This window comes from Somniosus microcephalus, chromosome 14, assembly GCF_052327205.1.
Source record: "Somniosus microcephalus isolate GS21.2 chromosome 14, FLI_Smic_1.0, whole genome shotgun sequence".
Taxonomy (NCBI): Eukaryota; Metazoa; Chordata; class Chondrichthyes; order Squaliformes; family Somniosidae; genus Somniosus; species Somniosus microcephalus.
The window spans coordinates 15542103-15568796 of record NC_141000.1 but is presented as its reverse complement, the minus strand read 5'-3'; the positions used below and the strand labels follow the sequence as shown (position 1 = coordinate 15568796).

At 44.3% G+C, this 26694-nt stretch overlaps 1 protein-coding gene across 1 annotated transcript in view; it reads left to right on the top strand.

The window, feature by feature from the left end:
* Positions 1 to 3999: 3999 nt before the first annotated feature.
* gpm6bb (glycoprotein M6Bb) overlaps positions 4000 to 26694 on the top strand; it is a 208380-nt gene continuing 185685 nt past the window's right edge. The window contains exon 1 of the mRNA XM_086006282.1: positions 4000 to 4231. Within this exon, the coding sequence (XP_085862408.1) occupies positions 4228 to 4231 (4 nt within the window). The 5' untranslated portion in view covers positions 4000 to 4227. The remainder of the gene's footprint in view (positions 4232 to 26694) is intronic.

The following is a 26694-nucleotide window of genomic DNA, read 5'->3' as shown; positions in this document are numbered from 1 at the left end:
AGGTTCTAAGGAGCATCTTAAAGGAGGAGAGAGAGATGGAGAGATTTAGGGAGGGAATTCCAGAGCTTAGGGCGTAGATGACTGAAGGTACGGCCATGGGGCGAAGGAAGTGGGGGATGCACAAGAGGCCCGAGTTGGAGGAATGCAGAGTTCTCGGAGAGTTGTAGGGATGGAGGAGGTTACAGCGATAGGGAGGGGCGAGGCCATAGAGGAATTTGAACACAAGGGTCAGAATTTTAAAATCAAGGTGTTGCTGGACCGGTAGCCAACATAGGTCAGCGAGCATAGGGGTGATGGGTGAATGAGACTAGGTATGCATTAGGATACAGGCAGCAGAGTTTTGGATGATCTTAAGTTTATGGAGGGTGGAAATGGGAGGCTGGCCAGGAGAGCATTGGAATAGTCAAGTCTGGAGATAACAAAAGCATGGATGAGGGTTTCAGAAGCAGATGTGCAGGGACGGAGACGGTCTTAGTGAATAATAGGATATGGGGTCGGAAACTCAGCTCAGGGTCAAATAGGACGCCAAGTCTGCAAACAGTCTGGTTCAGTCTGAGAAAGTGGCTGGGGAGAGGGATGGAATGAGTTTGTGGTGGAGTCCGAAGACAATGGCTTCAGTTTTCCCGATGTTTAGTTGGAGTCCGCGGCTCTGACCACAACTTATCAAACTTCCTGGAGAGTAGCCAGTGTAATATCTTTGTTCAAGAAGGGAGAGAATGATAAACCAGATAACTATAAACCAGTTAATCTAACAACAGTTGTGGGCAAACTCTTAGAATATTTAGAATGCGCGTGTTAATCAAGGACAACCAGCACGGATAAAGAGAAATCGTGGTTGCTTACTAGAATTTTTTGGAGAGGTGACTGATTGGGTAGATAAAGGGAATGCATAAGATGTAGTGTATATAGAATTTCACAAGGCATTTGATTCGATGTTCCACAAGAGATTTGTTAGAAAAATTCAGGTGTATGGTAGAAAAGGAAATGTAGTAGCATGTATAGAAAGTTGGTTGACTGAAAGGAAACAAAGAGTTGGGGCAAATGGCTATTGCTGCGATTGGCAAAAGGTTGGAAGTGGTGTACCCCAGGGGTTGGTGTTGGGTCCACTTTTACTCTTGGTATTTGTAGGTGATTTGGACTTGGGTATAAAGAGTACAAACACAAAAACTTTTGTTGACACACAAGTAGGGGCTTGGCAGCTGGTGAGGGGTCTGTAAAAGACTTCAGGGAGATGTAGGCAGGTTATTGGAATGGGCAGACTGGTGGAAGGTGCAATTTAATGTGTACGTATGAGGTAATACATTTTGGGAGGAAAAACAAGCAATGGGAATATAAACGCAACGGAAAGATGCTGGATGAACTGAGCCACAAGGCTTCAAATACATCATTGTCTGATACCGCCCATTTTGTGCCACCGCCTGGGACGGATTTCCAGCCCTACTTCTCTGCATCCCATTCATTAAAGTTTTAGAACCATAAAACTATAGAAGTTTACAACACAGAAGAAGACCACTCGGTACATTATGTCTCTGTAGGCTCTTCGCTAGAGTAATCTAAAACTAATCCCATCATTGTCTGAAAGTGTCAGTGCAGGTAGATAAATCTGTAAAAAAAATGGCCACGAGCATTTTGGGGTTTTGAGTAAAAAAGTAATGATAAATGATGAAATTTCAGTCTGTGACGTCACCTGTTGCCGGTGGCCCTTAATTGGCCTGCTGAGCTCGCTGGGCGGGCTCAACAAGGTCAATCAAGTGAAAATCGAGTGGGTTGGCCACAACTCGATGGAGGCGGGACTACAACCGCAAAAGTTGTAGTCCCGCCTCCTACCCGCCTCCTCAATGAAAATCCAGCCCATAATGTACCGAGTGGTCTTCTTCTGTGTTGTAAACTTCCATAGTTTTATGGTTCTAAAACTTTAATGAATGGGATGCAGAGAAGTAGGGCTGGAAATCCGTCCCGGGCGGTGGCACAAAACGGGGGGTATCAGATCATCCGCCCGTCACACGCAGCGTCTGATGTTCAGTTCCGTTGCAGTCACTGGAACTGAATAATCGGCGTTGTGTATAACGGGCGGCCGATCCGGTACCACCCGTTTTGCGCCACTGCCCCGGGTGAATTTCTAGGCCGTAGAGTTTGTTGGAGCATAGACAGGTTGGGCAGAATTTTCATTCAGGAGGTGTGTAGGAAGTGGGACTACAACTTTCGGGGTTGTAGTCCCACCTCCATCGAGATGCGGCCAATCCACATGATTTTAGGCAGTTTTTAGCCTAATCCCTATTTTTAAGGTTGAAGTGTGGGATTCCCGACGGCTCCAAACCACGCCAAGTTAGAGTTGACGGGCCATCGGGTTGAAGGACTTGGAGGGGTCGAGATGTCAGTGTTCAGGTGAGTGATGTGTGCATGAGTGCAAAGGTAAGTGTGTTTGGTGTGTCTAAAGTGATTAAATAAGTTTTACCTACCTTTTCTTACCTTTTCAGCCTTTCTTCCTTTAGGTCCCGGGAGTCCCTCATCTCACCGGCACCGAAAGCAGAATGGCTGCGAACTGTCAAAAGTGACAGCCTTCAGCTTTCTGTGCAGGAGAGATTTCTAACTGAGTCCACGCGATTTTAACTTGATTGACCTTGTTGAGACCGCCCAGCGGGCTCAGCGGGCCAATTAAGGGCCACCCGGCAACAGGTGACGTCACAGACTGAAATTTCATCTGTCAAGAGCTTTTGACAGATTAAATATCAGCGTTTCACAGCTGTTTGAAGCTGTCAAACACTGACAGTCTTACTTCTAACATGAGTCCTTCTCCACAGGCTCAGTTAGAAATCTCTCCTGCACAGAAAGCTGCAGGCTGTCACTTTTGACAGTTCGCAGCCATTCTGCTTTCTGTGCTGATGAGATGAGGGACTCCTGGGACCTAAAGCAAGGAAGGCTGAAAAGGTAAGAAAAGGTATGTAAAACTTATTTAATCACTTTAGACACACCAAACACACTTACCTTTGCACTCATGCACACATCACTCACCTGAACACCGACATCTCGACCCCTCCAAGTCCTTCAACCCGACGGCCCGCCTCCTCTAACTTGGCGTGGTTTGGAGCCGTCGGGAATCCCACACTTCAACCTTAAAAATAGGAATTAGGCTAAAAACTGCCTGTTAACTACCTGTTAACAGGCAGTTAATTGGCACTAATCCCTTCCCGCCTCGGGGAGGCGGGTCCCAGCACAGGGCGGGTACCCGCCTCCTTAGAAACTGGCATGGGGGCGGGATGGGGTCGGGACCCCCGATTTCGTGATTTTAACCCCCCGCACGCCTCCAATCCCGACTCCACGGCCCAATGAAAATCCTGCCCGTTGTTTTTGCAGTACAGATTGAGGAACTGGGAGGCACAAAACTGAGGTTTTGCAGTGTCACCACTGGTGGGAGAGTCGTAATAATAGTGTAACAAATTTACATAAGACAGTTTCCACTATAAAGGTAGACATAGAAATTTACAATTAAAAAAGTTGGCAAAAAAAGTATGACAAAAAACATGATAACAGGAAGTAAGTTTTTGTAGACAGGAAGCGTGTGTAAATATAAGATTTTAAATATGTTATAGACATATACATTTAGTAGAAACCATGCCCCCTTTATGATTTTGTTGCCTGCAGTTTTATGTTCAATTTTGACAGCTTTCCTGAAACTGTAAGGCTGTGGGTGGGAGAAATCTGTAGAGTCTTTGAGGCAAAACTGTAATATATATTTGCATCATAAAATCCCATTTTAAGCATCTAAAACTGGCTACAGATAGAGTAGCACAGCATATTTATTGCTTAACATCCCAAAAGGTTTGGAGTCTTTTTTTTTAATCGCATTTGTGTTTTGTGCAACTCTGGTGAGTGACATCTAGCATTTGCCTGCAGTCCTTGCCCTTTGCTGTGCTGGGCACCCCGAGTGGAACTTTAATATCTTGGAAAAATATTTTGTTCCTGCACGTTTGGCTTAGTTGCCCTGGTAATATTCCCCCACCCCCCAGCTCAATACTTGGCTGGGCTCTTGTTGACTTTGTTTAATCCTTTCTCTTCAGCGGGGCGCCTGACGTCAGCCGGGTTTTCATTCTCTTCTGTGTTCCCCGAGCTCACACACACAAACCCAGGAGAGAGAGGAGGAGAGCTCAGAGCTAAGCAGCAGGCAAGCAAGCAGAAGGAGCTAGGACACCACCTTCTACCAACCTCGCCCTTTGCAAGCTCACAAAGATGGGTAAGTGCATTTGCACGGTTTCCTTCTCCCCGCTTTATGTGTGTGTAAAAGTGCTGAAGTTTGCAGTCAGGAAGCTTCTCTGAGCTGTCAAAAAATCTGACCTGGGGAAAAAGCAAAGCTGCTTTTGTTGCAACAAAAAAAAAGCTTGTGAGAGACCGTTATCCGGGATTTTTTTTTAATATAAGTTGCAAAAATCATCATGTGATTTTATGTTGCCATTCCCTCCGGTATCTCCTCTCTGCTCTTCTTTTTTTTTGCAATTTGTTTTATTTGAAAAGTTTGTCTCTCCCCTGGGGCTCAGTACTGAGTGTGGAGTGACATCTGGGACCCTGCAATCTACCGGGGAGAGGGCAGACCACTGCCCAGCCTATTGTAGACAGTCTCATTTCCAGTCGTGTCCTGGCTGGATTAATGTAAGGGATGAAAGTATTTCTCGCTGACTCTGCTTGTATTAGAACGTGGGATAAATGAGTCAGGCGGACTGGAATACATTTGCTGTCTGATTTGTCTGCACAAAGTGCGAGGGATTCTTTTTGATTTAAAGGTTTTTTTTTTCAAAAAATCAAACTCAACTCAATTCACAGGACCAGGCTCCAGATCAGGGAGTTAAAAAAAATACTTTGAGATGCTTTTGGTCAAACTCATTGAAAATCTAAAAGCCTAAGTAATTTTTTTTTAATGGTGTTTTTAATCATGTGAAGCAGCGTGCTGATCTGTAGCAGCTGTGACAGACCAGGATATGGTTTGATAGAGTTGTATCTGGCAAAATAATCTTGGATTTTATACTTACTGTGTCCTGATTTTTATACAAATTTCATTCAGAACAACAGAAATCTGCCTGAATGCATGATTGGTGTTTTGAATTATCAGGGGGCCTTGTGTGAAAATATTTGTAGGCTGTCTCTGGATTTTTTTTTTGGTGTACTAATGAATTTATTATTTATTTGACAGAAACCATATGATTCTCTTGCCCGCTGTTCTGTGTTCAATTTTTTCAGTTAAGCTGCAATGATTTTAGGGGCCTCACCATAGCCACAGGCCCCTTAAACTGCCCCTTACAGCAATGCAATAATCCCAGCGCGGTGCTGTCAGTGGGTTTGGTTTATGATTGATTGATGCTGTTGCTTTCCTGATGTATTTAATGCTCAGATGTAAGAATTCCTCAAAATTGATGATGAAGAGTTTGTTTGGAGGGTGGGTGGGAATGGATTGGGCTGAAGCAAATCTCCTGGGGTATGGAACTAGCTGTCGAATTAGACCTAAACTTATGAGACATTATTGGTGGTGTGTACCTTTAATGAGATGGTATTTCTCTAAAATAGGAATTTGAAGGGGGTAAAGAGGAGGTAGAGATTGATTTCTTTGCTCCAGGCCATCACAAGTTTCCTGATGGACTTGATTTTATAGAACGATACAACACAGAAGGGGACCATTCGGCCCATCGTGCCTGTACCGGCTCTTTGAAAGAGCTCTCCAATTAGTCACGCTCCCCTGCTCATTCCCCGTAGCCCTGCAAATTTTTCCTTTTCAAGTATTTATCCAATTCCCTTTTGAAAGTTACTATTGAATCTGCTTCCACCACCCTTTCAGGCAGTGCATTCCAGATCATCATAACTCGCTGCGTAAAAAAATAATTCTCCACATCTCCCCTCTGGTTCTTTTGCCAATTATTTTAAATCAGTGCCCTCTGGTTACCGACCCTCCTGCCAGTGAAAACAGTTTCTCCTTATTTAGCCTATTAAAACCTTTCATAGTTTTGAACACCTCTATAAAATCTATTTATTTAGTAAAGTGTGAGAGAATGATTTAGAATTGGATTTCATAAGTGGCGGGCATTAAAATAATAAGAATAAAATTCTTTTAGCTATTATGTCAGACTTCAGCAAGTCTTTTTCTTTCCCATTTGTTCTGCTGACTGCCTCTGTCCTCTTCTCTCCTGGGACATTGACTCTTTGAGGTATAGTTCCATTGGTGCTGGGAACCCTCTAGTGCCTGAGCGAGGGACCATTCTTTTGAACCGCTCCATCAAGAGACCCAGTAAAGGTTTTCACAATTATGAGGGTTTTGGAAAGTTAAATAGGGAAAATCTATTTCCATTGGTCAGCGAGTCAGTAACTAGTGGGCATATAAATTCAAGATCATCACCAAGAGAATGAGGGGAGAGGTTAGGATGTGGAATGTCCTACCGGAAACAGTGCTGGAAACAGAAGCTACAATAGCTTTTAAAAGGGAAGTGGATATAATTATTTGACAAGAGAAACATTAAAAAGGGTATAGGGAAAGATTAGGGGAATGGGGCTAAGCGGATCGCTCCGAGAGCTGGCACAGGCATGATGGGCTGAATGGCCTCTGTTCTGTGCTGTGCAATTCTATGATTCTTTCACTCCCTATTCCCGGGATAGCAGGAATGACGTGTGAGGAGAGATTGGGTCTATTAGGCTTATACTCGCTAGAGTTTAGAAGAATGAGAGGGGATCTCCTTGAAACTTATAAAATTCTAGCAGGACTGGACAGACTAGATGCAGGAAGGATGTTCCCGATGGCGGGGAGTCCAGAACCAGGGGTCACAGTCTAAGGATAAGGGGTAAGCCATTGAGGACTGAGATGAGGAGGAATTTCTTCACCCAGAGAGTGGTGAACCTGTGGAATTCTCTACCACACAAGGCAGTTGAGGCCAATCCATTAAATATATTCAAGAAGGAGTTAGCTATATTTCTTAAGGCTAAAGGGATCAAGGGATATGGGGAGAAAGCAGGGACAGGGTACTGAATTTGGATGATCAGCCATGATCTCATTAAATGGTGGAACAGGCTCGAGGGGCCGAATGGCCTACTCCTGCTCCTATCTTCTATGTTTCTATGTATGAACTTGACAGGAATTGTCAACCAGCTATTCCACCACATGTGGCACCACAGCAGAGCCAAATCCTGCCCTTCCCTAATGCCCACACGTGCTCTTCCCGCTGCGATCGCGGGATATTGATTCTGAGAACACTGGCTGATTTTCCACTCCATAGCCCAGGGACAGTAAGGCCAATTGTTGCACCCTACTGCCGCTCCAGCTGATTCAATGAACATTGGGAATTGAAGATGGGACCTTCCTCGCCTGGATGGCTCAGCTACATGTTGAGAAAACCTACTGACACATCGGAGAGTGAGATTATAATCGTGATGTAGAATGTGCAGTGTAGATTGGTTATAAATGCAGAGCATCATGGATTTCAAAGCGCAGATATTCTGCCTATTGTGGTGGTGATGGAGAGAAACATGATCTAGTGAAGAATTTATTGATGTGTTTCTGCATTTGTCCTCCGTTAACTCCGAGGAAGGCCTCATGTTAGTGACTCTGTTTTGTAAACAGCTGCTAGGAGGCCTGCCCTTTGATCTCTTCCCTCTTTTTTTTCCTGTAGTGAAACATTTTCCTCTGAATGGCCCAGCCAAGATCAGGAACTTGAGATGTAGGAAATTGTGCATGGTGAACACAGCACTTCCCTCTCTGTGTCATAGCACCTTGACAGATCAGCACACTGCGCAATCAGTCCTCCTTTCACAATCGGGTCACATCAGAACCTAAGGGCCAGTCAATAGAAAATGTTTGTGGCTAGCTTAATGAGTGGGATCAGTAAATGAGGGACTGTGTGTATATAACCAAAGGTGTGATAAATAGAGGATACAAAATCGAGGGCTGTGGGATATGATATAGTGGACTGACTTGATTATTCACTTGCAGCCTAGTTGGTCGTTAGTTGAGGCCAATACTTCAAGTGGGATGTAGACCGCACCTCACAGCAACTCATTCCAAATTTAGCCTATACATAAGAACATAAGAAATAAGAGCAGGAGTTGGCCATATGGCCCCTCGAGCCTGCTCTGCCATTCAATAAATCATAGCTGATCATCGACCTCAACTGCACTTTCCCGCCTGATCTCCATATCCCTTGATTCCCCATGAGTCCAAAAATCTATCTATCTCAGCCTTAAATATACTCAAAGACTCAGCATCCACAGCCCTCTGGGGCAGAGAATTCCAAAGATTCACAACCCTCTGAGTGAAGAAATTCCTCCTCTTCTCGGTCTTAAATGGCCGACCCCTTATCCTGAGACTATGCCCCCTAGTTTTAGACATTACAGCCAGGGAACACAACCTCTCAGAATCTACACTGTCAATCCCCTTCAGAATCTTGTATGTTTCAATGAGATCACCTCTCATTCTTCTAAACTCCAGAGAGTATAGGCCCAATCTACACAATCTCTCATCATAGGACAGCCCTCTCATCCCAGGGATCAATCTAGTGAACCTTCATTGCACCGCCTCCAAGGCAAGTATATCCTTCCTTAGATAAGGAGACCAAAACAGTGCCCAGTACTCCAGGTGTGGTCTCAACAAGGCCCTGTACAATTGTAGCAAGACTTCCTTACTCTTATACTCCAACCCTCTTGCAATAAAGGCCAACATGCCATTTGCCTTCCTTATTGCTTGCTGTACCTGCATGCTAGCTTTCTGTGTTTCAGGCACGAGGTCACCCATGTTAGATAATTGACTGAGAGTGCATCCATACTGTAGCTGTAGTGTCGGTGCAAAACAGTGTAAATGCAGCCCAAATCCGAAGTCAGGCTTGAAGAGTGGAATTGCCCAGAGAAAGTTCGCTCTGCTTTGCTTCCTAGTCAGTTCAAGCCTGGACAGCTGACGTGCATCCCGAAGATTTAGTGTTGGTTTGAAGCTGAGACTGTTTGGCTAACCTGGTAGTGTGACTGTTCTATAAAATGGTGTAAGATCTACATTTTAACTTTAAATGGGACCCAAGTTGATACACAGATTGTAGGCAGGTCACCATCGCCTTTTGTTTCCTTACAGTGCTGTCTGCTCTCAGTTATGATGTAATCTACATGGGGTAACAGTAGTATTTCATAGTGGTAACATCATCGTTTGTGCTATGAATACAGGATATGAGGCTGTCATTTGGGGCCAAATTTATATCGTGCGCTCATTTTTCTAATGCTTGATTTTCCATTCCTCCGTTGTTGCCATCACTGGTTGGCTGTCCTGCTGGCTAGATGATCAGTGCCACTCTGGAGCTGGCTGTTAGGAGGTGCATGAGAGAAGCCCGGTGTGGTTTAATTTTAAACCTTCCTTCCTGTAGGGCTATATCCACCTTCCACACACTGCCCGTGTATATGATTATTATGCTATAAGAATGACCAACTGCTTGTTGGCTTGTATTTGAAAAATATTGCATTACCTGGGCTATCCACTAACATTTAGGAAGGCTTGTATTGAAAGCGCCATTTTCTACATTGAAATTTGGCTAAATGCTTAGAAACCAGCCTTGACTATTTTTCACGAAGGCCTAAATTGATCGCCTAATTCCTTCTTCTTATCGCAGCTGACAGCTGTGTGTGCTGTTTATCCAGTGGTTCTTTTTATCTGTGGTTTTTGTGGGTTGGAAGACCTGTGTAATGTGTAGCTCAACAGACCAGAATTGTGTTGAGATAAAAATGTTAGTTGTATTAAGCAGGTTTACATAATGATAAACTCGTTTAAGGCTATTTGTTGTATATCTATTTCAGATATAATAACGCCATTGCAGGAATTACAATAGGGACTTTACTGTAAAGCCAAGGAGCTGTCATCAGGTTGAGTGCCTAATGGTCTGTCATTGTTCACATAACAGCATCAGCATTAGTCTGGCTTTTCATTTAGCCCAACGAAGTCCTGCACGATTATTCATTCGTTCATTTGTAGTTTTGAAATTTATTTTGTGGAATTGTTTTTTTTAGCGCATTTGGTAATTAGTGCTATTGCTGGCACTAATGGGAGTGCCTTTAAATAAATTTTTTGGTCATACTCTTAGTGCAATGATGAAGGACAGGGTCACATGCCGAAGCCATAGTTTGTGACCAATTGAACAAAGAACAATGCCTAGTTTGCAACTTAAGTCAGAAAAATATGTGTTAGCTCAAGGACTGCAGTAACATTTCACACACCATCGCAATAAAATTAGCTCAGGTTTTATTGTTAGTTAATTGAGCTTGTGCTTCAGTAGAAGAAATTTTCAGTAGCCTTGTTAGACTTAAAACCATTAAGCAGATATATTAACCACTAGAAATGGACAAAACTGTTTTTGTTCCCTTAGCACACTGTACGCCAATCTATTAGTTTTTAAAACTGTAAAAATTACTGTGAAAGTCTTGAGCTGTGGGTTGAAAGTGTAAATACTCTTTTAAAGAAACTGAATTTAGAAATGACTATTTTCAGTTGCTGGTGACATCTCTGTTTTATCTGGCATAGACTATAATTTCAGAGTTCTCGACTCATGAATATATTTTGTGTAGCCAGACTGTGGCTCCTGCAGGCAAATATGTACTTTCTTGCAATCTAGGGCTGAGGTGACTGTCTCCAAAAGATGAATAAAGCTGGTGGAGCGTATGCAAAAATGTTCTTATTGTTTTTACCAGCACTGTTTTATATTTTAAACTTAGTTTCTTGATTTAAAACTTCCGTTTGACAAACTGGTAAAGCTTTTAGTCGCCCGCAGTGCAAATTCTTTAACGTGCAATGTTTTGTTTATCGAGGATCGGTTTTACTTTGACAGCAAAGTTGCTCCAGTTTCTTTGCACTGCTTTTGTTTTAAAGGTAAAAGTGTGAAAAGTGGTTGTCACAGGCAACAGAAAGAATATGGTGGGAATTGTTTGTACAGCTTCTACGACAGTGTTTCTGAGGTGAAGAACATCTGTCTACTTCATGGAGTCAACAAAGACCTGAAAGAGGTTGTAAGTTTGAGTGTTTTAATAACTACGTAGATTTTTAGCATAGGACTTATCTTTTCGGTGTAGTACAGCACAACATTATGCTTCCTTTTGGAGCGCAATGGCTGATGGAATGTTAGGTTGGATAGAATCATATGTTACTTATTCCTCTCTTCACTGGAATCAACCATTTACTGGTGATGCAAATGATTCCTTCCCCATTAGTGACAGAGCAGATCTTCAGTGGGCTGTTGGGGGCCAGGGAATAAAAGCATTTTTTGTTTATATAGCATCCAGTGCCACCAACAGCATTGACTGACTTTTTATGCGGGTATGCTAGCCCTCATCAGAGCCTAATCTTTTAATTTTATTCTTCTTCCTCAATTTCAATCCCCGCCCTGCTCCTTCTCACTGATTTCTTGTCTTCCCCACGGCTGTGCACTTCTACACCTGGGAAGAAGTTACAGGAAACTCTCGATTACCTAAATAACCGGAAATCTCTGTTAACCGGCAAAATTCAGGAGTAGGTTCAGGTAAGTTTTACTTCATATTAGTGGCCGTTCCTGGATCTGTGGCCGTGTAATCGGGGTTCCTGCACTTGTTGTTATGCAACAGGGACGCCTGGATTTGTTGCTGTGTACGGGGCTCACGTACCTTTTACTATACCTCTCTGTAATCCGGACTTTTTGATAAACCGGCACCACGCCGGTCCCGTCAGTGCCGGATAAAAAAGAGTTTCCTGTACCCTGTTCCGAGGGTTTTCTGGGAGGTGTACAAAAGTACCCTGGTGGAGACTGCGCATTGGGCTTTCTGGGGGATGTTCAGCTGAGTTCAGACGGTTGGCGAATTGGGGTGCTGCTTCACTTCCCCCCCATAAGGCCTTGTCCTAGTATCGGTATTAAGGTAACCATGTTAATGTCATAGTAGAGGCATTACACTGCTCTTTCCAATAACATAAGGCATGAAAAACATCTATCCTGAGGGAATGGCATTAATGGATTTATCGCAAGGAAAGAGAATCCCAATCTGGCAATTGATTCCTTTAGCTTCTAGCAGAATGTTTGTCCATTCCTGGTGCTATAGCACTTCTGTGGTGGCAGTGCTGCCACATCTAAATAGTTGGCAAGTGGCATGCAGATTGCATGTGCCACAGATGTATAATGATGGTGTTGTATCATTGATCACCAGATCACTAATATCAGTGGCCCTAAAGCCACTTCTAGTAACAATAACAGAACTTGGTCCACTGTGTAGTTGTTCCCTTTAATAGATAAATTAAATCAAATACCCCTTTATGTAATCTGTCCCAGAGAGCACAGGGCAATGAGATTTGTTTGCAGAGCTGGCACCGATACAATGGGCTGAAAGGCTTCCTTCTGTGCTGTAAACTTCCGTGGTTCTAAAACTTTTTGTGCTTTTTGTATGGCTCTGAAATTTAGTGTTACGAGGAGTAACCAGCCTATAATTATTTCCCATTAATATCGAAAATAATATTGACAGGAATGTCCTCCTTTTCACATTCTTGGTTAAAATAATAAGGTTTGCAATGCTGAAGTGTTCATTGCTGACATTTTTTCCCTGGTAGATTGAAAGATGAAGCAGATGTCTTGGCGGCGGAGGGGGGTGGGAATGCAGTTGTATGGGTTAAAACTGGTTACGTGTAGCGTCCTTGCACAATATTAGCTGAAGGTCAACTTTAAGAAACCTTTTTTTGTCTACTTGTCCAGCTGTATTTTTCAATACAGTGGAACTTTGTTTATCTTAGACCATGGGGATTAAGACCATTTCCAAGTTGTGCATTATTATGACAAAAAAAAAATGAAAAAAAATAAATAAAAAATGCGATAGTTGTTGAGCCAAAATATTTGGCATTACCAAGCTTTTCAAAATAGGTTCTGGTATATTGGAACTCCAAACAGGTCCAAATTGTCATTTGCGTTTTATACGTGATTCTGACCGAAGGGGCCTAGTTAAATCGTGGCACAAAGTGGAGCCTGCCAGCACAGTACGGTTGCACTATGGGAATCCATTCCCCATGTTGCTGAGTTTTGAATCTGCCGTGCAGCCATAGAGAAGCTCCAGCTTTAGAACAGAAATCTTCCTGTGGAGTTGGCGGGAAGGGAAAATCAGAAAGAAAGCTGGCAGCATTGGAGAAGGCTCTGGGCAGGTGGAATTGCAGAACGCACATAGTGTGGGGAGATTGGGGACTTCTTGGGACTGAGTGATGGGCAATAATCAGTGACGAAAGTCCTTCCTCCTCACCCAGCCTGATGAGAGACGGCCCGGCTTCGAGCTGTCACACCATCTCCGGGAGTGCAAGCTTTTCGAGGTGAGGTGGTAAGGTGTGCGGAAGGTGATCACACCTGGGGACTCGGTAACGGCCCCATCTGTAGCTGCTGGGCAGTTGAGGATGCTGCACATCCACTGACTGGCTGCTGGTCTACCAGAAGGAATCCACAATGCTGATCTTGATCTAACTAAAGCATGTATGATATCTACTTAAGCCCCTTGACAAAAATAGACATCTTTGACACTTTTAACTTGTAGTTTATTTCCTTACTTTATTGTAGCACTCGTGCGTTTACAAATATAGATAATATACAGGATGGAATGGTAGCTTATTTGCCCCACTGTATTCCCAATTTCCCCCAAGAAAATACACAGGACTTGTATTATCCTTCTGAGATATAAAAATTAGATCAATATCAATATGAAGCTCTGAAAAAAATCAATGGGCTTTGAGCAAGAAAAAAGTTATATTATTTTAACTAATCCCATGTCTCTCCTATCACAGAAAGCTATAGATACAAAGCTCTCTGGTTTCTCTGCTGAGTTAGCTGATGTCGGCTAAGGTAGCAGTAGATACACTGGAACCGGGCTTGGGATCCCCTGCACTGTGCGAGGCGCATGTCTGGACATCATGTGATGCTCTCATGGTGGAATAACCTGGCCGTGCTTACATGTGAACAATGGGCACCTGGGCGAGGCACCAGAGGACACCTGGTACCTGTTCAGCCATCCCGCAGCTTCCAGACAGGAGGGGCTAAGAGGGAAAGCAAAATTGGCAGTAAAGGGCCGATTATTTTTAAAAAGCTTTTCTGGGAATTTTTAATTGTTGCGAATATGTTTGCACTTCTTGACAGTAAAATTTCTGTAAAATCCATGTATTTTTTCTTGAGAAAACTGCAGCTCACTAACGTGAGAGCTTGTTAGGTAACTGCAGCACCGCTGTTGCATTTTGGAGTCATGTTTTCTACAATAGATCGACCAGAATGAAAAGAATTACCTAGAACTGGACTGGCTAATCTTAAGTACTTAACCAGGGCCTGTGTGAGTAATGTGTGGAGTGTGTTAAAATTTGGTAACAATTTGTATATACCGGGGTTGCACATATGTGGATTGAACTGTTTTTTGACACTGGGGAGACATTTGTGGCAAAGGAAGTAAAAAAACTCTTTTTAAATCCTCCATTATTCAACAGTCAATGGCCCAGTTCCTTCTGCAGATTTGTAATCGGTGGAAAACTGCTGGGAAAGGTTTAGAATGATGAATAGAAATGTCAGACATTTTGAGCTGCATCAAAACAGACACATACTCACGCATGCACGCTCTCATAAGTCTATTAGGATTAAAGTACTGTAATAATATCTTCTACAGCACACGTTTTGCTCCATGAATGTATATGACGCCCATGCAGAATGTGCCAGTTTTTTTGCCCTGTAGGTTGCTCTTGAGAAGAACCATCAGATGTGATTAGCCATATTGTTTCATCGTTTACAGCAGTGAAGCGATTCCTTCACTGGGACCTCCAGTGAGCTAGTTTCCTCTATGTAAGAGGTTTCACTTGGGGAATAGTACACATCAGAAAACCTTAATTGGCCAAATATTTGCAGTTGGACATCCAGTCCCAGAGTGCAGTGCAGGGAATGACTAGGGTAGTTGTACATAATATATGTTGGCTATGTTACGGAAAAATGTGGTTTGCGTTATCTTCCCATATTACACCAAGCGTGGCATTCCAAGATGACGAATTGCAACTGAGTGTTGGCCCACTGTACCATATTGTAACATACTCAATGAAATGCTATTCATGTACAGCACAATCAGTAATGCACTAAAAATGTACAGTACTAGGAATGTTTTCATTCTAATTGATCAACTGTAGACTTGGAAGTATCTTCCCTCTGTTCTTTGGTTGTTGCCTATAGACTGCTATTTTAAACGGGGTGCAGGAACAGAGAGACCTTGGGGTAAATGTGCACAAATCGTTGAAGGTGGCAGGGCAGGTTGAAAAAGCGGTTAGAAAAGCATACGGGATCCTGGGCTTCATAACTAGAGACATAGGGCTAGATTTTCATTGGGCCGTGGAGTCGGGATTGGAGGCGTGGGGGGGGGGGGGGGGTGTTAAAATCCCGAAATCAGGGGTCCCGACCCCATCCCGCACCCAAACCCGCCTCCATGACAGTTTCAAAGGAGGCGGGTACCCGCCCCGCACTGGGACCCGCCTACCCGAGGCGGGAAGGGATTAGTGCCAATTAACTGCCTGTTAACAGGCAGTTTTTAGCCTAATCCCTATTTTTAAGGTTGAAGTGTGGGATTCCTGACGGCTCCAAACCACGCCAAGTTAGAGGAGGCGGGCCGCCGGGTTGAAGGACTTGGAGGGGTCGAGATGTCGGTGTTCAGGTGAGTGATGGGTGCATGAGTGCAAAGGTAAGTGTGTTTGGTGTGTCTAAAGTGATTAAATAAGTTTTGCATACCTTTTCAGCCTTCCTTCCTTTAGGTCTCGGGAGTCCCTCATCTCACTGGCACAGAAAGCAGAATGGCTGCAAACTGTCAAAAGTGACAGCCTGCAGCTTTCTGTGCAGGAGAGATTTCTAACTGAGTCTGGAGAAGGACTCATGTTAGAAGTAAGACTGTCAGTGTTTGACAGTTTCAAAGAGCTTTCAAACACTGATATTTCATCTGTCAAAACCTCTTGACAGATGAAATTTCAGTCTGTGACGTCACTTGTTGCTGGGTGGCCTTAATTGGCCTGCTGATCCCGCTGGGTGGGCTCAACAAGTTCAATCAAGCTAAAATCGCGTGGATTGGCCGCATCACGATGGAGGCGGGACTACAACCCCGACAGTTGTAGTCCCGCCTCCCACCCGACTTCTGAATGAAAATCCTGCCCGCAGAGTACAAAAGTGTGGAAATTATGATGAACCTTTATAAAACACTGGTTTGGCCTCAACTGGAGTGTTGCGTCCAATTCTGGGCACCGCACTTTAGGAAAGATGTGAAGGCCTTAGAGAGGGTGCAGAAAAGATTTACCAGAATGGTACCAGGGATGAGGGACTTCAGTTACATGGATAGACTGGAGAAGCTGGGGTTGTTCTCCTTAGAGCAGAGAAGTTTGAGAGGCGATTTGATAGAGGTGCTCAAAATTATGAGGGTCGAGACAGAGTAGACAGTGAGAAACTGTTCCCATTGGCGGAAGGGTCGAGGACCAGAGGACACAGACTTAAGGTGATTGGCAAAAGAACCACAAAGGCGACATGAGGAAAAGCTTTTTTATGCAGCGAGTGGTTAGGATCTGGAATTCACTTCCTGAAAGGGTGGTGGAGGCTGATTCAATCGTGGCTTTCAAAAGGGAATTGGATAAGCACCTGAAGGAAAAAAATTTGCAGGGCTACGGGGAAAGGGCGGGGGAGTGGGACTAGCTGAAGTGCTCTTGCAGAGAGCCGGCACGGGCTCGAAGGGCCGAATGGCCTCCTTCTGTGCTGTAACCATTCTATGATTCTATGTTTATTTTTATGACACTAAGAAGCTCATGAGGCCCAGTTACTATTGATAGCCAAGTAGATGATCCCTCAAGAGCCTTGGATGTAAATGGAAGATGCTTATTGCCTGGTAGGGTGCTTGAGACACAGCAGTACAACAATCTTTCTCATTAATTTGGGATTTTAGGCGATTTAAGTTTTACGTAGTGTTACCCTCTCTTTAATAACAATGCTTCGATCGAGGAATATACATTACGGAGAAGGAGGAAGGAATTTGCATGAAAAAGAGAGAGCTTGGCGTAAAACAAAATGAAGAGCTCTTTTATATCTGACTAGTGGATCTTCTGTGGCACAACTCCAGGATTATCTGTGACCCTCTGCTGCTCATTGCTATTCAGCTCTGTGCCGGGCATGAAGGTGAGGCCAAGTTAGTGATCTAATCCTTTTTTTGAATGGAGGGATAGGGTCAGGAGTTAAGGTAGAACTGGAGACTGTCGAGATGGGTTAAACCTCTACCCTGGACTGGATGGTGTTCTTGTCACTGTTGCCTCTGGGGCGTTTGGGTGTTGCTGCAATATGTGTGGCACAGAGAGAAATTGTACGTTGAACGCTGGGGCACAGGACCGGGGCTGGAATGAGATGTGAGCTGAGGCTGGGAGGAAGTGATGAGGTTGGGGCCTGGAAGTGAGGTAGTCGGTGAAGGCTGGGTCTTGGAGGGACATAGCAGGGAATTAAGACCAGGTGGGAATTAAGACCAGGTGGGACTGGAGGGGCAAGGCAGGATGTGCCTCAAAGTTACCCTTTCCTCATCGTCGCCAACAGCAACAACAGCAGAGCAAAGGCACCATGTTCATTTATTATTTCTTCTTGCACTTTTCTCCTGTCAAACCACCCCTACCTTGAAGTGCAACTAGGACTGGTTCTGCATCCACCACCACCGTCCCCAGAGCAGAACTGCAACGGATGGTGGCCCGTTCTGTGGATTTCTTCACAGATTTCCAGAAACTTGTTCACGGAATCTAGTACTCCTCCCTTTCAGGTGGATGTGAAAGATCCCATGGCATTATTTCGAAGAAGAGCAGAGCAGTTCTCCCCCGGTGTCCTGGCCAATATTTGTCCCTCAAACACCATCAAACGCATTATCTGGTCATTATCAGGTTACTGTTTGTGGGTCCTTGCTGTGTACAAATTGGCTGTTCCGTTTCCTACATTACAATAGTGACTACACATCAAAAGTACTTCATTGGCTGTAAAACGCCTTGGAACGTCCTGCGAGTTCTTTCTTCTTTGCATATTTCCTGCAAATGCTCAATTTCCAGGTCTTTGCAGCTCACTGCACCTTTACTGTATTCATGCACCAGATCTTACTTACTACTTAGGCAGTCCCTCGGAACCGAGGATGACTTGCTTCCACATTTAAAATGAGTTCGCAGGTGACTGATGAGTCCAATGCGGGACCTACAGTCTCTGTCACAGGTGGGGCAGACGGTGGTTGAAGGGGCGGGCGGGTGGGGTGCTTGGATTGACGTGCGCTGCCTGCGCTTGGCTTCTGCTTGCTCCCGGCGAAGAGACTCGAGGTGTTCGGCGCCTTCCCGGAGGCTTCTCCTCCACTTTGTGCGGTCTTGGGCCAGGGATTCCCAGGTGTCGGTGGGAATGTTGCACTTTTTCAAGGAGGCTTTGAGGGTGTCCTTGAAGCGTTTCCTCTGCCCACCTGGGGCTCTCTTGCCGTGCCGGAGCTCCGAGTACAGCGCTTGTTTTGGGAGTCTCGTATCAGGCATGTGGACAATGTGACCCGTCCATCGGAGCTGATCGAGCGTGGTCAAAGCTTCGATGTTGGCCTGAGCAAGAACACTGATGCACCAGACCACTCTCCTCAAGGCAGCTCAGAGTCCTACAAAGATGCTGGTTATAGGAAGTGTGTTCACACAGAGTTTCTCTTTCACGGGAGGTGGAGCAATTGTTTGTTCCATCAGAGAATGTTCTAGTGAAGGAAAAGCATGTGATAATTCAAAACCAAACTACAAAACACAGAAAGTCTTGTTGCACCACCTACAAGCTTCTTCAGATGTTCAATGTGGATTGAATAAAATCTTTGTTTAAAAATTATAGTGCATTGTTGACCGACACTTGCTACCGGTTATGTTCCGGGAAAATAGATATGTCAGCACGAAAATTCTATATTTGTACATCTATAATGTGCTTGTCTAAAATGTAGTGCATTGATCAACATGATGCAATTTATAACCGTTTTAAAGCAAATTGCCAACATTTTATTTTTCATTATACTTATTCTAAAAACTGTTAATTTATGGACCAACAGTTAGGAACTAGCGACGTAGCTGACCTACTCTTTATTAGTGGAATCACTATTACATAGGACATCATCAGTTTCTGTGTCTCGATGGTCTGGTTGTCAAATGATGTGATACAATATTGCTGCTTCTCAATTTCTTTCAATTCATAACATTTACGAATTATAGAACAATTCAAAGGGATTGAAGATAGCAGGACAAGTTGATAAAGCTGTTTTTTAAAAATAAAGTACAGTATATGGGATCCTTGGTTTTATAAATAGAGGCACAGGGCTCGAATTTCCAAGCCCTGTGGATTTGGAGGCGGGAGTGGTGGGAAAATTGCAGAATCGGGGGCAGGAACCCATCCCGCCTCCGTGCCAATGTCCCAGGAGGCGGGTATCCGACCTGTGCTGGGAGCCGCCTCCCCGAGGCGGGAAGGGGATTAGTGCCAATTAACTGCCTGTTAACAGGTAGTTAACAGGCAGTTTTTTGCCTAATCCCTATTTTGAGCCCTGAAGTGTGGGCTTCCCGACGGCTCCGAACCACGCCAAGTTAGCGAGGCGGACCGTCGGTCTGCAGGGGTTGGAAGGGTCGAAATGTCCGTTGTGCAGGTGAGTGATGGGTGCATGTGTGCAGAGGTAAGTGTGTGAGGTAAGTGTAAAATGTTTTAATAAGTTTTACTTACCTTTACTTTCTCCTGCAGGCTTCCTTCCTTCAGTTCTCTGGAGTCCCTCAGTTCACCGGCACAGAAAGCAGAATGGCCGCTGAAATATCAAAAGCTGCAGCGTTCTGCTTTCTGGTCTGGCGAGATCTCTAACTGAGTCTGAGTAGAAGGACTCAAGTTAGAAGACAGATTGTCAGTGTTTGACAGCTTCACAGAGCTGTCGAACGCTGATTTTTCATCTGTCAAAAGCTCTTGACAGATGAAATGTCAATCGCTGACATCACCAGTAACCAGGTGTCCTTTAATTGGCCTGCTGAGCCCGCTGGGCGGGCTTAACAAGGTCAATCAAGGGGAAAATAGCGTGGGTTGGCCACAAGTTGATGGAGGCGGGACTACAACCCAAAAAGTGGGAGTCCCGCCTCCATCACGTCCCCATTGACAAAATATAGCCCATAGAGTACAAAAGCAAGAAAGTTATGCTAATCCTTCATAAATCACTGGTTAAGCCTCAGCTGGAGTATTGCTTCCAGTTCTGGGCACCACACTTTAGGAAAGATGTCAAGTCTTTGGAGAGGGTGCAGAGGAGATTTACCAGAATGGTACCAGGGATGAGGGACTTCAGTTATGTGGAGAGACTAGAGAAGCTAGGGTTGTTCTCCTTAAAGCAGAGAAGGTTCAGGGGAGATTTAATAGAGGTGTTCAAAATTATGACAGGTTTTGATAGAGTAGATAGTGAGAAAATGTGTCCACTATTAGGAGGGTTGGTAACCAGAGGACACAGATTTAAGATAATTGGCAAAAGAACCAGGGGAGAGATGAGGAGAAATGTCTTTATGCAGCGAGTTGTTATGATCTGGAATGCACTGCCTGAAAGGGTGGTAGCAGCAGATTCAATAGTAACTTTCAGAAGGGAATTGGAATATATACTTGGAAAGGAAAAACTTGCAGAGCTATGGGGAATGAGCAGGGGATTGGGACTAATTGGATAGCTCTTTCAAAGAGCCACAACAGGCATGATGGGCCAGATGGTCTCCCTCCGTGCGGTATCATTCTATAATTCTGTGAATACAGTTCCTTTTTAATCTCTGCAACGTAAACTGATCCCTAGGAGCTTTAACTAAAAATGAACTTTTGGCAGCATGATTTTTTAAAATTCTTACTTTCCCTTTTTCAGTTCCCCAGCTCCTGTCGTGAAGATATGACTCTCTAAATGCTAGCCATCCTTCCAGCACTTCATCGAACTGGCCTCTATACATGGGTTAGCTTAAACACGAGGGCAGAATCCCAACGCCTCTTCGGTGAGACAGGAGCCCTGGTCCCGGTCAATTGTCCAGTGCCAAGTAGTTTTTGCACTGTTGAGGCAGGCTTCCCTGCTTCCGCCAGGGGTGCTACCTGGGGGGGTTTCAGCGGGCCTCTGGGGTAGTTACAGAGTGGGGGGAGGACTTTACATTTTAAAAAAATGTTGAAATCGTTGGGCTGGGCAATTTAGCTGTCTTTGGGCGACTTTAGAAATCAAATCTCCCTTTGCTATAGCAACACTGGACGCCAGGAATGCACCTGCGTTTCTTGTTCCAGCGTTGTTAGGGCACAAATGATGGGGCAATACTTTGGACGACATGTTCCTGTCATTTGTGTTTGATACAATGTGGGGGCTGAATTATTATATGCCCGATGTCACCTCCAAGGGGGAAAATGCCAGATGTGGTAGTAGTGAGTAGGGAGCTGGCGGAATGGCTCCTGAAGAATTTCCTGCAGCATTGTACCGGAGTTGCGTTGGGGAGCCAGCATAACTCGAGCAAAAAGTGTATCAGAGGGCTGTTCATCAATTGGGTGTAGGGCACGACGCAGCCCTGCCCTCATCCGACATCTTTAGAACATAAGAACGTCAGAAATAGGAGCAGGAGTCGGCCATTCGGCCCCTCCAGCCTGCTCCGCCATTCAGTAAGATCATGGCTGATACGAATGGCCGAGCACCACATCATTCATTGCACTCAGCCATTGAATCAGAGCGGCAGCACTGTGAACCAAGATGAGAACTTTCTGGAGTGCAGGAACATGAAAATAAATTGTAATTGGAGCCCACACCTGCTGGTATGAAAACCCTCAGACTGATTGTAAGTGCACTCAACTATATTCAATCCCAACTTTATCTGAAGTCGTGGACGAGTGCAAGCGTACTTTTCACATACAGTGCAAGACACATTGGACCACGGGTAGGGCATATTATGTAGTTATCAACACTCAAAAGGTTAAAAACTATGGTCAGCTATGGCCATGTTTGCACTACCAATGTGTTGTCACTGCTGGGTGCTGAGGATTCATACACAGAGGGACGAGAATGACTCATTTATGAGTCGCACGAATCATTACCATGTTAAACATTTGTAAGACTTTCCGGCCCGCTCCCCATAACCCTTGACTTCCCCTGTAGCTCAAATACAGGAAACTTTTGATTTACCGGCACCTAAATAACTGGAAATGTCGGTTAACCGGCAAAATTCAGGAGTAGATTTTACTTCATATTTATTTGCCGCCTTCCATCTGTGCTGTGCAAGGGTGTGGCTGCAGCTGTTGCTAAGCTACAGAGACGCTTGAAACTTGTGGCCATTGTTCTACAGTTAAGCAACAGGGTTTGTTGCTTTATACGGAGCTGTCAGCTCTCCCTATCTTTTACTATAGCGTTCGGTTATCCGGAATTTTTGATGAACCGGCACCATGTCGGTCCCGTCCGTGCCGGATTAAAAAAAAGTTTCCTGTGTCTATCTATCTCTGTCTTGAATATATTCAATGACTCCGCCTCCACAGCTCTCTGGGGCAGAGAATTCCAAAGATTCACGACCCTCTGAGAGAAGAAATTCCTCCTCCTCCTCCTCTGTTTTAAATGGGTGACCCCTTATTCTGAAACTATGTCCCCTAGTTCTAGATTCCCCTACGAGGGGAAACATCCTCCCTGCATCCACCCTGTCAATCCCCTCAGAATCCTAATCTGTTTCACCAAGATCACCTCTCATTCTTCTAAACTCCATTGAGTATCGGCCCAACCTGCTCAAACTTTCTTCATAAGTTGTTGTTGGATAGCGATCAGTTGCAGGAACCGTGACCAATTCTTCCCTTCCCGACGTGCTGAGACCAAATGTAAGACTCCCGCTGGCACTGAGATCAGCTAACTCGGCACAGACTGGGGTTTAACTCCGGAGCTTCCTAATGTGTCTGGTTCAGCCAAACATCGCCTTAACCACCTTATGTTTTATCTTAACTCCTTACGCTGACCTACCTTAGCCATCGGAGGAGCCCTGACTGCCTGTTTAATGGCGGTTTCCCAAACAACTTGAAGTTTAATGACAATTATGAAATTGGAGTAATTTTAAGAAGTATTGAATGGTTTAGTACGTGAAGTAGAAGCTTGGTCCTGAGATTTATATAAAAGCTCTTTTCAGCATTGCATTTGTGAAAAGGAAGTTTGCATTTCTCATAACTAATATTATACAGCGAGAATCCCAGAAATGAACTGATTTTAGTACTTCATAATACTCATTCAATAAACCAAGTGAACTTTATTTTTCTGCTTAAGGATATTTACAGCAGCCCTCCAAAAGGTTAAACAGCTCCTCAGACATATCAGCATTAACACTTAATGATAGGAGACTAATACATAGTATAGTGCCAAAAATCAGTTTTTATTTAAAAGTGCCTGGGATCAGTTTATTTGCACATGTTGCTGAATTGTCCCACGAAGAAACTGGTAAAATAAATTGGTTAGGACCTTTTGAAAAATTCAACCCAGGCTCCTCTCCCTCCTCACCGCCCCCCACCCCCCCCACCCTCCCCTCCACTAGCACCCCACCGACTACAAGAACTGATTCATTTTTATTTGGCTAGATTATAGGAAAAATGTTAATTGTCAAGTTGCTTTCGTTCAGTTCCACTTTGCACTCCCCCGATTCATAAAAGAAAACAAAAGTTTTTGTGGCAATCAGCAGGAAGTTAATGAAAGCCTTAAATAAAGCTCATTTGTATGTGGAAGCAGCGCCTCGAGCTTTTAGAAATGGACTTCTATTGAAAGGGTGTTTTGTTGATGCGGATGAATAGCTCTGGTGTGTCGTGCAACGTCCCTATAACGGTCCTGGTAACGGGAAAAATTTTCTTAACTAATCTTACCAAACTGCAACTTGTATTCTAATCGGGGTAGATTGAGCTTGGTTGTCTTGGAAACAATTTAACGGCATCTGACTTTTAAGAGAAAATAAAAATCCTTGCTGGATTTGATTTTGATTCTTTCAAGGCAACTGTGGTCCAGTGTAAAAGAATAGAGTCTGACACAACCCTTAAGAGGTCATTCAGTTTATAACAGACAGCTCTTTGTACAATGTGTTCTAATAGCAGTCAGTCAGCGTGAGTAGTTACATAAAAACTTTTCTGTTAATCTATTGCACATAAAGTCTTATAAATCACATTACTCTTGCATACCTGAAAGTTAATTCAAAGCACCTTTCAGTTGCTATTTAGTGAAAAGACTGGTGGATATTATACTGCATGGACATGTTGCAGTATTTAACATCCTCACTACAAACATTTGGATGCTCTTGGGGCTTGAATGTACTTGTAACATAGAAACATAGAAGATAGGAGCAGGAGTAGGCCATTCGGCCCCTCGAGCCTGCTCCGCCATTCAATGAGATCATGGCTGATCATCCAAACTCAGTACCCTGTCCCTGCCTTCTCCCCATATCCCTTGATACCTTTAGCTCTAAGAAATATATCTAACTCCTTCTTGAATATATTTAAAGACTTGGCCTCAACCGCCTTCTGTGGTAGAGAATTCCACAGGTTCACCACTCTCTGGGTGAAGAAATTCTTCCTCATCTCTGTCCTAAATGGCTTACCCCTTATCCTTAGACTATGACCCCTGGTTCTGCACGAACAATGTAGAGAAAGACCTCCTTTATACCTAGAACATAAGTATTTGTACCTGCTTCTAACCACCTCTCACAAACATCTGTGTTTCTTATAATCTTTAGCCACAGCAGCTCTTTACTTTAACGTAAAATAACTGTTTCCTGCCCCTGCAGCTGTGGTTTTTTCTTCACTTGGTTCAGTTTGTGAGAAGTTTGTTTCTGATCCTGTCACTTGAACTGTAGCGGATTTTGTTATAATCCATACCATCTGTCTGCTCCTTTTGCTATTCTGAGCAAAATGTCCACTCGCATGTTTAACATGGTAATGATTAGTGCGACTCATAAATGAGTCATTCTCGTCCCTCTGTCCGCTCTGTGTGTGAATCCTCAGCACCCAGCAGTAACAACACATTGGTAGTGCAAGCATGGCTCATAGCTGACCATAGTTTTTAACCTTTTGAGTGTTGATAACTACATAATATGCCCTACCCGTGGTCCAGTGTGTCTTGCACTGTATGTGAAAAGTACACTTGCACTCATCCACGACTTCAGATAAAGTTGGGATTGAATATAGTTGAGTACACTTACAATCAGTCTGAGGGTTTTCATACCAGCAGGTGTGGGCTCTAATTACAATTTATTTTCATGTTCATGCACTCCAGAAAGTTCTCATCTTGGTTCACAGTGCTGCCACTTCCACTCTGATTCAGTGGCTAAATGCAATGAATGATGTGGTGCTGAGCCACTCGTATCAGGGAGATCCCAAGGCCAATTGCCGATTTTATCTGAGTGAGCTGATCCTCGGCCGTGACAGTAGTGTTGGCACTTACAATTGGCCTCCATTGCCATGGAGTATGAAAGGGAACAACCATGCTCCCTGGTGGCCAGCCATCGAACCCTGCGGAGTGTGTGCGTGTGTGGGCCTCTGTCTGTGTGTGGGCCTCTGTCTGTGTGTGGGCGTGTGGGCGTGCGTGCGTGCGCGGACGTTGGGGGAGTTAGGATTGGGATTAGCTTTGATTCCAACTCATTATCTAAGGTCACACACATGAAGAACAGGCATCTTGGGTGAGGCACAAGAGGGCCGCCTGTGGCTGTTGAGCAAGAGTCAGCACCTTTCAGAGAAAATTGGAGGGATAAAAGAAAAAGTGATGTTCCCCACACAATGCAGTTTAAGATATGTGGGGGCTGAAAATTGCAGGTGGAAGAGGCACACCCCAGCGTAAATGCCAGGATGTACTCATTGTGACCTCTGGCATTGATCCTGCCAAAGTTTGTTGGGTCCATGGCAGGTTACCCCAGTTTAAATGGGAGGGAGGCTGTGTCACTAGGTGCCCACCTTGCTCCATCTTCAGAGGGCCTGGCCTGGTCCTCCAGGTGGGGTCCACATGCGCCCTTTGGTGTCTTGGTACACCCGGTCTCACCCGAATCAATGTAACGCCAGGTTCACTTGAGAGCCAGGGCTTTACCTTTCCTGCATCAACGGACTTGTAAGTGGCCTGATGAAGTTTCTGCGAAGCCTTACGGAAATTCCCACCAGGATCGAGCGTATCCAGATCCAGGCCTAATTTCCAGCCCTTCTGCCAGAGTTGCACTATGAATTTCAGTCCCATGGTATGTGCAGTGCACGATATATTGAAACCGTAAAACAATTGCAAACTAAAATTAAGTTTAACCCAGGTGACATGGGTCAGGCGCTTACTTCATGAGGCAACCCTGTTGTGTGTTTTTGTTCCAGTTTTCTGACTCACACATTGTTTCTTTTTCCTTCCTTCCAAAATGTTAATTTTACATTTTTTTTTGTTTTGAACCTGATGGCACTGAATTTTAAGGCATTGAACTGTTTCAGCGATAGTTTATTTTCTTGGGTAAATGTTCCAGTTTTAAGTGTGTGGAAACATAAGCACTCTGTAAACTCTGAAAAGTCACTCGGAATGGGTCCAAACCAATGTCAAATAATTTAGTTTTACATTGTCTTTGGCTGTTCATAGAACACTGGCAGATGTGATGGAAAATGAACCCGTTTGTGGGGAAGGGGGGGGTGGGAGGCCGAGAGTGTGTATATGTAGATTTGCATTGCTTGATTGCTTGCAGTTAATGCAGAA